An 11,416-nucleotide genomic window follows, 5' to 3' on the forward strand; every position below is an offset into this window, starting at 1 on the left:
GCCCACTGGTACAAGGTTAATCCAGTGACTGTGTGCAGAGACCACTTGAGGCAGGAGGACGCAGCCAGCAGTGTGCAGAAACATGCCGACCTGGTGACAAATAAAGATGCTCTCCTGTTCCTCCACAGTATAATGGAAGACAATAGAGGTTCAGTAAAATAGAGAGGGAAAAGCGGCTAAATAGATCTACATACAGTTTATGAGACACACATCTTGACAAAATGTCTTCAGTTTGTACTCTCAGCATAAAGTCAAAGCGGTGGATCTTCTATTTTTTAGTTAGTCAAAATACTAACACTTTATAGGCTAAAAGCAGGATGAAAACAGAAATCCATGTCACAAGGGAGCAAGAATACAACGTGTCAACACCAAGGTAACAATGTCTTTTGTCATTGACAGTGATGCCCTCTAATTTGAAGAAACATTGATCATTCAGAAAGGCTTTTTAGACTTTTGGTGAAGACAGACACAGTCACTTTGTCAAGGCAGCACACAGGATTTATCATCTAAACAATCAATTTCACGTTTACTTATTCCAAACCACCCTTTGTCTTTCTTTCACTGTTTTTATGAGCCCATTGAGTAATTACTCATTCATAACCAATGGAGGTTTTAATGATGTCTTTGAGTCATCTCTCTCTCTCTTTCTCTCAAACACTCACTCACTCTCTGCTCTGTTTTAGCTTGTAGAAACCAAAGTCCTGTTGGACAGATTTTAATAAATTGGCTCCTTGTGGATGACAGTGTTACACATCTTTCAATGCTGCTTAATCTCAACACAGCTCTCGGGTTAGCGAGACAGCAGATAAAATCAGAGTACATTTCAGATACTGAGAAACGTCTGGGGCTCGCTTCACTCTATGCGACATGACTGAAATGAAGTAATTCTGTTTTGAAATTTGCCAACTTATCCCAGAGGAAGTGGCGTTTGTGAGTCTGTTTTCAATTTAAAAGTTTGACAGTTTCAAGAGGCTCTTTATAGAAAGGAAAATTCAATTCAATCAAGATGAACGAACTGAAAATTGTAGCAGAAAAGCAACAGGGCAACTGTGTAAGAAAAACCAAGAAAGAAACACAAAACTACCACTAAGATCAAATGACAACAACGAGATGTGAAACCACTACAAATGGACACAAAGAGGGTGTCTTTTACAGTCTGGTTGTCTTCTCCTTAGAAGGTGGGGGACAGTTTGGATGTCTTACATTGTCTCCCAAACTGCCCATGCTATGCTGTCAGATGTGTAAATGCACAGTCCCAAAGTCCCAGAGGTGCAGACGAGCAACAGACACAGCTTTCATCTTTTGACCCTTTTTGTTTTTACCTATTTTTCACAGTTTTTAACATCAGTTGGAGGTGGCTCAACATGGGTTAATTCTACTCTAGATAAGGACAAATTGCTTAGGGCTGCACGATATGACCCAAAAACAAAATCACGATTAATTGCATATTTTACCTTGAAAACAATAAATGAACGACAATTTGATTTTTTGTGATACGTTTTTTTGTCCTCCCAATAGTTCATTGGCAAATACACTAAAGTATTAAAGATTGAGATATGTTTTAGCAAACACACAAATCGGGAGCTATTGAGGCTTTTTTATTGAACATTAGAATTAAAAGGAGAGCACACATTGCTTGAAATGAAAATGTCTTTTGAAAAAAAGTCACATTTTAGTTTTATAAAAATACGTCTCTGATAGCTTTAGACTTTCAATGTAGATAAATTATGAATAAGTTGTCCAGCCCTACTGAAAACATTTAGTTACATGTGTCAGAAGCCGTGACGGTTGACTTGTGTGTTGTTTAAATTGTGGGTGCGGGCTACCGATAGGAGCTCCCCTTCTGAGCTAGGCTTTCAACATCTGGAGATTGGATGCACTGAAGTGAGTGAGAGAGAACCTTTTTGTGTGAGATTTATGAGCCATTTACCCTAACTTTGTGAGAATAAAGCTATGAGTACTGACTACGGACGTTCAGAATGCAATGTGCAGTTAATGTGCATTTGTAAAGGAATGTCTCCGTTTCTGAAATGCTCTACATATTTAATTTGTATGTTGTTGAAAACCATTCACAATGTTGGCATATTTTTATTCCAATGATCAATGAATTTAGGAACTCCTTTTTTAAAGAAACCAACTATGTTTACCAGTGTTTCATTTATGTACAAAAAAGCCTTAAATAACTTCCAGTCAGGCTCTTAACTCCTGATCATAGAAGAGCCTTGTTGTTTGAAGCATTCAATTTGCAAATCAGTTTTCTCTCAAATTTTGCATCTGCCTGATTTATCCAAATTACTCCATTTTAAGCGTTGATTGATAGACTGCTCAGGGAAATGGGTATTATTCTGTATATTTGCAACTTTAACATAGCACCCCTGTCCCTCCAAACATGAACACTAAGCTCCCCCACCCCCCACTCCCCACACCACACACCCCTCAGAATCCCAGCTTGGCCCAATTCCAGGTGAGAGAGTGAGTCCATTGTTCTCAATTGCTTCATTGCGCCCCATTTGCATCAATAACAGCACTCTTGAGCAAAAATAGACCATGAGTTCCCTTTTCTCATTAAATATTACCCCTGGGTGAATTTATTCTGCTACAAATGCTGATGCATGTGCCATAGCCTGCTCATAAGCCCGTGTCCCCACAGCCCACCACAGACCTGCACGAGCAGCTAAATGAACCTCCACTCCAGACGGTAACATGCATTTAGCTGCCATTGCACATTGCTTTATTTACAGTACATGCAACAGCCAAATCACCCACTGACAGTCCTGTGTAACAGGTTTTCAGAGTTCCTAATGACATTTGAACAAATTACTAAAAGTCTGTGAAGGGAGTGCTAAGCACACCATATGCCTCCCGAACATCCCCAGCTGTATTGTGGTATGAACATGCATGCACGTGCAGCCTATTAAGTGGCTGGAAGTGATTCAACAGTCTGCCATGCAGCCCCAGCCGGAGATAATGACCAATACCGCACCAGGAAGAGCCACACAAGACTTTTTACAGTTCATCACCTGGACACAAAACCTGCCCATGTTCAGGCATCATCCGGGACCGCGATAGTGGATGTGCATCCTGTCTAAGTAGGCTATGATCCGCAACATCGCTTCTACGTGCAGTGCTGAATAACTGTTTTTCGCAAACACCCATACAACTTTCAAATGTGTCTAAATCCTTCATTGCGATCCCAGAAATTGAGCTAAACATCCTAACAATTGCAGTGCTCTGCAAAGGATCCAAGCGTGCCATCACTAACATCTGAAATAAAACCATAATACAGTAGTTCACGAATGTAACCGAAACACAAAATCTAATCGTCCAAATGAACATCGTCTCTTAGATTCTGCATATCTACTCACCAAAGAGGGAGTTAGCGAAGCCGTACCACACGCAGCCGCCTTCTCCTATGAGCCACCTTCCCTTCATGCTGGCGGCGAAACTGAACGGAGTCCCCAGTACGCACACCAGCAGGTCGCTGATGGCAATGTTAATCAGGAGCAGGTTGATGGGCGACCGCAGTATCTTGTAGCGGAAGAAGAGCACGAGCACTAACAGGTTGTTAATAAATCCGAAAATGCCAATGAAGCCCAGGCACACAGCCACGATCAGGTTCCCTGTCGGTGTGAGGGTGGTCCGGTGTGAGCCTCCCTCGAAGTGCCCTTCCGCGGCTGCGGCACACAGAGCGCTGTTGACCCCTGCGCAGCCGCTCAGGCTCACGTTGGACACGATCATCGCAGCCTGGTGTCACGGCAGTGATAGCCTTCGCTGGGTGGCCAAGGCGCACTGAAAGGCAGCTAATATGTCGTTTGCATTTCTTTTTTTTTTTTTTTTTTTGTAAAAATAGATGAGCTGTCGGTGGTAGCCAGCAACACTTGTTGCTGTAGCAAAATGCCAAGTGGAAAAAGTAGAGCCAAATAGAAATGTTGGACAATAAAAAGTGTTTTTGTTGGGGATAGCAACACTTTGTTCAGTTCAGGGGAAAGGGGGGTGTTCGAAAATTAAAAAAACTAAACAAAAAAAGCGCGTGGCCCACTTCACTCTTCCCTGAGACGCTCCCGTCTCTCACACAGACAGCTTCCCTCTCTGACCGTATTTAAATCACTGTTGGCCGCTCTCCAGCAGCTGCCATCTGGGTGAAGGGCAGGGGCGGAGCACGCTGGTGGTTCAGTGGAGAAGAGGGCAGCATGGATATCTAGCGGCAGACCGATCAGACGATCATCATGCGGCTCAAAGACAGTGCTGCGCTAAAGTCAAGCCACTCAGAGCCCGATTCAGAGAAAGTGAACCTTAAAGACTCGGGAGCTGTTCTTTCTCTTGTGGTGCTGCTTAAACGTCCCCTGGGCACGTATTGATGCGCGACGCTGTCCGTGGTGCTGAACTAGGAGCCAATCAGCAGCAGCGGCTGCTCCACTGATCAGCTGTTTGCTGTTTATTCTAGTCTGACTGCATTTCAATTGCAGTTTTGAAATTAATTGTTCAATTGAAAAGTACAAAACTGTGAGCAGTAACTTATTTGATTCGGGTCATAAATGCATTAGCATTAAAATATGAGCTCAGCGTAATTTACTATTCAAATGACAAGTAAGTCTAATTGATAAATTGTGTAGGTGACTCACAGGTCAAAATAGAAATCAATATATTTTTTTAATTTATTACGTCCACACTTGTCTTCAGTTAATTTTAAAATGAAATACATTTTTCATTATTTGGCACAAGGAAATAAGGCGCTGACTCATTGTCTAGATTTGCCCACACACACAGTCACTTCTGTCAAAGACGAGATTTACAGGCGACTCCATTTGGTGTTTTTTTAGACCAGAAGATAGCAATAAGGTCACTTTGGAGAATTGGGTAATACTTGGTGAAGCAGAAGTAAACTCAGCATGACTCTGGGCTGTCACAGATATTCAGAGTTTTGGGATAATTTACATGTGAGCTGCTTTTTCTCCACAGAGGAAATCAATTCAGGCATATTTTCTGCTGTCCAATGACTTTTTTTTTCTTTTCTGCTTTGGTTGATTCTATCTGTGAAATGGAATCATCATTCTTTCCATCTGCCAGCACTAAAAGCACATACTCTGGGTTTGGCAGATTCAGACTGGAATAATGAGCAGCAGTGAAATGCTAAAACATAACTGTCAGGCGTCTACCCATAAGTTGTCCATATATTCCAGCACTGGCTAAGAGAAGAGGTTACCCTTGTTTTAACAAATGTATACGTTTTTTTTTATTTAGGTGGTGAAAGGACAGCATGTCCAAATCCTAATTGGGGAAAGTTAAAATAAAAAGGAAAAAAAGAATATCTTGTTAGTAGCTGTTAGCAAATGCAGGCTCTAATTACTTCCTAAGAGAACAGTTTGTGTCTGGCAGCAGATAAAAAAAGAGGTTAAAGTCTCTTTTGGATGCTTTCTGTGCATATTTCTGCTGCTGCCATACTTACCAACAATATGATCCACTGACAAAGTCAAGCACAGGTGCAAAATGTCAGCATTTAGTTGGTCATTAAATGCAATTCTTTGTGGTCAAGTGCTGGCATTTGGTGTTAGAGCAGTGTTCTTAATTACACATGGCCGGGTAAAAATGTGCCCCCTGGAAAGTTACAGAATCAGATGGGAAACTTACTCTTCCGCTTCTTGATCTGTTCTTTTCCCGTCCCACTAAATAGCCCGCTTGTCACTGAAGCAAGGTAATTACCCGTGAAAAAATATACAGTGACATTTACTCTGACATCTTCCCAATCTACAGTCCTACCTGTAATTGGGCTGAATTAAGACACTTGGGTTCTATTGTGAATACCACCCCCATCTAATCATCTGAGTGGGGCTGGGCAGTTGGTATTTAGTTGGATTTCTAGGTCAACTCGGTGGCCGACTCCAGGGAGATGTTTGGGAAAATGAAGTACAAATATTGTTAGCAGGGCAACACAGAGCGCCTACAGTATGTTGCATGTAAATCAGAAAAAGGGAAGTTTATTGGTTATTATATCATGTGTTTGATTTGTTATGGACTCTTGTTATCATGTTATGGTATTGTTCTGTCTCATCTCTTTTCCTGAATCTGAGATGGAACGATTGTTACATTTCTTAAAAACCACCCGTGAAAAGGTTATTTTTTTAATTCTTCAGAGCTGTCCTGTCAAAATGTGCACACATAGAGGTCCCATGTTACCAACTTACATTTGCTAAAGTTTCCACTTTCTTTAACTAAAGGGCATAATGTTTCTGCGTTGCCCTGTTTATTGTGAATATGTATTCTCCAGTGCTTTTTCCAAGGCAATTACAGATCAACTTGTAGGTTTTAAAAGGTTATATTTGTCAGGTGGTATACAATATTCATGTCTGTTTTCATTAGTGTTTAATCACCTGAAACTTAGAATTGTTGTATTTTCATCAGATAATAATGAGCCTTTCATATTTACAAAGGAGCGAGTCCTACCAAACACGCCACGTTGCCCCTCCATGTTTCTTTAGTAGCCCAGAACGACAAACCAAAACTAGGTCTAGAGAAGGCTTTTCAGGTTTTTTCTTTAACTGAAAGCCACCATGGGTTCTGTTAGGGATGGCTGAGCGGTGGGATGGTCGGTTAGTTGCAGTCTGCAACCTGGCAGCTAGATGCTGCTGCATTTAAGAAAGAAAACAGCTGCAGAGCCAGGCTCCAATTACATTTCATTAAGCCTCTCAAAGGACAATGGGAAATGCAGCTAATTGTTTCTCTTTTGGGAATATCACTAACCCCTAGGTAAACATAACCCAGGGACAGGGACATCTACCGAAGATGCACACAGTAGCATCAACAGATTGAAGAATATACATCAGCAACATACTGCTGACACGTTGATCATAAAAACTCCATGAATTTGGACCAGACCAGCTGAATGTCTATGCTGTAGTGCACAGCACACGTGGATGACGTCTGTAAAGTATGATCAGCCACATATAACATTCTGTGATACTGGTGGTTATATAAGTAACGATGAATAGACTTAGGTTGGTAAGTCTGAAGCAAAGCTGCAAGTTTCAAAAATTAAACAACTACTGCCAATTTCAATTTCTTTTTTTATTTTTGTGTAGTTTTGGGTGTATTTCCACTTCCAGACTGCCAGTGTTTCAGTATCTGGCCTGGAATCAGTTCATTTGATTTGTTTATCCTGCTTTGTAGACAGATTATGGAGGCTTTAATGCTTTGTTTCTGTTGTTATTATGTTGGCCCAAAGGTTGCACAACTCAAGGTTGAAGTGTCTCCAGGTATTGCTGCAGTGCATTAAAACAATCCACAAGGACAGAGTAGATATACAGCAGATCTTTGTCAGCAAGTGCTCCAACCAACGCCATATTGTCAGATAGAAAACATAATTACATGTCGTGGAGTCGAGGAGAGGAAATGGAGAGAAAACAAAAGGAGTAGCGAAGAGAGCGGACGTAGCGTGAGGAGCAAAAGGTCAACAGCACAAGGGAGTTTGCTGCTGTGTCAAAGGGTTTGCTACAGCATGTTTTTGATACTGAAGATGTTTCTCTTGTGAAAGTGTATTTTAAACCCTCATCCCATTTTGTTCTACCCTTGCTCCCTTTCCTCCAATCTGGCCCTCTCAATCCCCCTCCTCCCCCAGTCCCTACTCCATTACTAATGCCCTCCCCTCTCACGTTGACCTTGGGAGAGTGGCCACCGTTGCTCTGCAACTTAATACGCCCGTGGCTTTGACAAGATGAGGTGCAGTGCCATGCATCATATAGATTTATTGTCCGCGGGTCGAATACGCAGGTCTGCCACAGCCCCCTAGTTTATCTGGACACGAGTGTCACTCGAGCCAATGCTTTAAATGCTCCGCACACAGCCTGTCATGACATGTTAAAGGAGGGGAGAATATATCTTAGATGAGGCGTGGAGAGGGGTGGCCAGGAAAAGCTGTCTGAGAATACATTGTGAGAGGCTGTTGTGAGGGAATTCATGATGCCACACATCATCTTGTGGTAGACTGATGGGTGTCAAATCCAGTGTATGTCCCCGCACGTCTGTCCCCAACTTCAGGTTTAAAACATTTAACTGTGACAAAGAAGAAAAATGTCTTCTCCCGCCAAGGAAGACTTACAGATACATTTGAAAACTCCACAAAATGTTCATTTGTGGACCTTGAGTTATGATTCTTTTGTTTTTTACCCATTTAAATTTTAAGTTTATGCACTATACACACAATATATGGTGTGTTTTGGCCTCCTGATATTCACACTCTTTTTAGATTTGTTTTTGGTCTTCATATGCTCCTGACAGAAACATCTGATCTTTTGTGTATGTTCACCAACAAGTTCCCGACTTTGCCAGTTTTCTATGAGGTACAGTGGGTTTATTACAAATCAGCTGCCTGCTGCCACCAAAAATGACACTTAGGCCCTCATGTATGTATCAACCTAACGTAGAAACCTTCGTATAGCCTCCAGTGGGAGCTGTGATGGACACTGCTCTCTGGGCATTGGGTCATCTGGCTCCGACACTCCGTACGTGCTGCACCACAAGTCCACACTGACTGAAAACTTGTGTACACAAGGCCCGACCAGACGTGAGATTTTTTTGCAGCCTACGCTCACGTTTAAATTGATAAATGCAGAGCTTTGCGTAGGAATTGGCGCACGGCTGTCCTACGCCTGTTTTAGGTCGTACGCATGTTTCATGAATCAGGGCCTTTGAGAGCAAGGTAAACCACAACAGTAAAGTAGTGAGCTGTAAAACCAAAGCAATGAGCTGAAACATCTTAGGTATGTTGGCCCAGTGGTTAGCACTTCTGCCTCACAGCAAGCTGACCCTGCAGAGATTCACCCTCTGACCGGGCAGGGCCTTTCTGTGTGGAATTTGCATGTTCTCCCCGTGTTTGCGTGGGTTTCTACCGTGTACTCAGGTTTCTTCCCACCATGAAGACATGCATGCTAGATAACTAGGACTACAGCTGAAACTTTGCCCACTGGCTGACACTTGCGCAGTTACAGAAATGTAGATTAATGTGCATTGTCCTAATCAAATAAATCAATCAATCTTAAAACTGTTCCCAAAATCATAGTTTGTGTACAAGCAAACTGTGTGACTTTACTGTTTGCTTCTCTGCAGGTCTACACCTACACTGATGTGTGTTCAAATCAATGGCAACTTGAGCACTCTCATTACACACTCACGTGGCTCAAGACTATCAGTTAAGGAAGACAAGGACATACAGTTCAGCATATACACTTTCAGGTTATTGGATTTCTTTGTAGATTCATAGCTGTTTTCAACAGGGTTAGTCAAACCACTTCACAGAGAGCTATGAGATCAACATGGTAGCATGTGACATACATACAAATACATATAGTACATGTGGAAAATAAAAGTTAAACAGAATGTTGAGCCTTCCCTTATGCTGTTTAAGTGCATCTCACTCTCTGGAATGAAGAGTGTGCAGCTATGGTCACACATGCCAGAGGGGTAAACCCCTGTGGGGCAGCCAGCAGCCTGATAGTCAGACAAAAATAGGACAACTGTTTACTGGCTAAAGCACGAGACAAAATGGCACTGACTATGTACACTCTGGCTGAAAACATCTTAAAATGTATACAGTATCAACACTCACTTGCTGTGGAAAGTTGGTAATATTTGTACAAAAAATGCACTGACTGCAGTAAGTGAGTGTACCTTATCTATTACAGTTTTGCTCCTGTGTTCATTTCTTTTTTACCCTCTTCTTTTAATCAGGTTACATTAAACGTAGTTTAACACTAGTTTAACACTGCTATAACTGCCTGACTTGACAGTCATGTTTTATGTCTGTGTTTCAACAACAGGGAATCTCGAGAGAAATTCATAATGAGGCAGGAAACTGCAGTGATGTTGCACTTATTCCCCCACCCCTATTATTAATTTGCCTAGATAATATGAAACTGGCTTGTCTTTATAAAATTAGCCGGACGGCTTTTAGATTTTTCTCTTTATAATGGTCGTAAAGGGTGACATTTAATTAACTGCATCAATCAGCATGAAAACAACAGTGGCCCGACTACAAAGGGAGATTAGTGGGACAATGGATCAGGTTATCTCCGCTATAAATACCTTAGTGTGTTTATTGATAGAGCTAGTTGAGGTGGTTGTCTAATTGTTAGATAAGTTGACGACTGCCTTGATGCTCAACTCTTCCTGCCCCTAATTATTAAAGATTCGACAATTTATTGCAACATACATTTTGTGGAAATAGCTCTACTTTCAAATAATAAACTATTTTAATATTGTTTGATCTTTTAATAAATCTAATATCTGTCGGTGAGGCACAGGGCAGTGTCCTGAGTCCTAACAACTGAGTGTCCCTTTGCTGTATGATGAATGTATTGTTTGGACAACCAGCATAGCTTTGGAGGAATGGTGTCACCAGGTCCAGCAGCTCCCCTCAATTCTAAGGGTTTTTACTTCTTGTCTATTTCTATTGCTGTTGTTGTGCTTTGATGGTTTTGGCTCTTTTTTTCATTTTTTTAAGCCTTAACCAACCAAAAGATCTATCGGATTCATTTGAAATGGCTTTCCCCCAATGTGAAGTGGTTCCCTTCATTCAGACTGACTGATTGCTTTTGTGCATTGGATCTTGTTGACTGTTGTGGAAGAGATTGGAATTTTTTATTTAAAAAAAAAGTGGTGTGGTGTGTGTGTATATATATATATATATATATATATATATATATATATATATATATATATATATATATACATACATATATAAAGAAAGCATTTTAATTTAGGATCAAAATCTTTGTTGCTGAAAAGTGGGCTTGGGGTATGAAAACCTAACAAAACAAATAGTAATACGTGTAAGTGGTAGTGTTACCTGAAAATAAGAATTACATGTCTTCTTAAGTAGTTAGTGTAATGTCAATGAATCATTTTCTATACTTGCTAATTACTAGTTGAGGAAAAAACCTGGAGGGGTTGAGGGTGTACAGGCACACTCACATTTATATTTATAACTATAACTGCTCACCTCCATCAACGTAACAATGTGCTGGGCCATTACATTAATGTGTTTCACCTAATTTCCCAACCATTTAAAATATATTTTTATCAAATTTAGACAAGTTAGATTTCTGAGTTGCAACATTAGCAGTTGCTACAGCCATGACAGGCGTTATTACAATGCCAGTCCAGTGGTTTCAAGACTGTGTGTTAAATAATTTTGACTGAAGGATCAGGGAGTGCAGTATGTAGAAATCTTTAATCTAAATGAAACTTGGGACTCAGGGACAGATGAATATCAAAGGCTTTACTTCCTCAGTGTATAAAAGGAGCCCCTTTGAGTATTATTTCTACAAATGCAAGGACACAAACAGAAGAAAGCTGGGCCAGTGTGGCTTTTGATATATATGCAACAGGCTTCTATGAAAAGCCCTGACAGGTTAATCAGTCCAAT

The 11,416-nt window shown here is 41.0% G+C and overlaps 1 protein-coding gene across 1 annotated transcript in view; it reads right to left on the minus strand.

Moving 5' to 3' along the window:
- The window catches only part of LOC117954284 (pinopsin-like), a 44,864-nt gene extending 40,839 nt beyond the window's left edge, over positions 1-4,025 (minus strand). The window contains exon 1 of the mRNA XM_034887963.1: positions 3,366-4,025. Within this exon, the coding sequence (XP_034743854.1) occupies positions 3,366-3,738 (373 nt within the window). The 5' untranslated portion in view covers positions 3,739-4,025. The remainder of the gene's footprint in view (positions 1-3,365) is intronic.
- Positions 4,026-11,416: the final 7,391 nt, after the last annotated feature.

This window comes from Etheostoma cragini, chromosome 12, assembly GCF_013103735.1.
Source record: "Etheostoma cragini isolate CJK2018 chromosome 12, CSU_Ecrag_1.0, whole genome shotgun sequence".
Classification (NCBI taxonomy): domain Eukaryota; kingdom Metazoa; phylum Chordata; class Actinopteri; order Perciformes; family Percidae; genus Etheostoma; species Etheostoma cragini.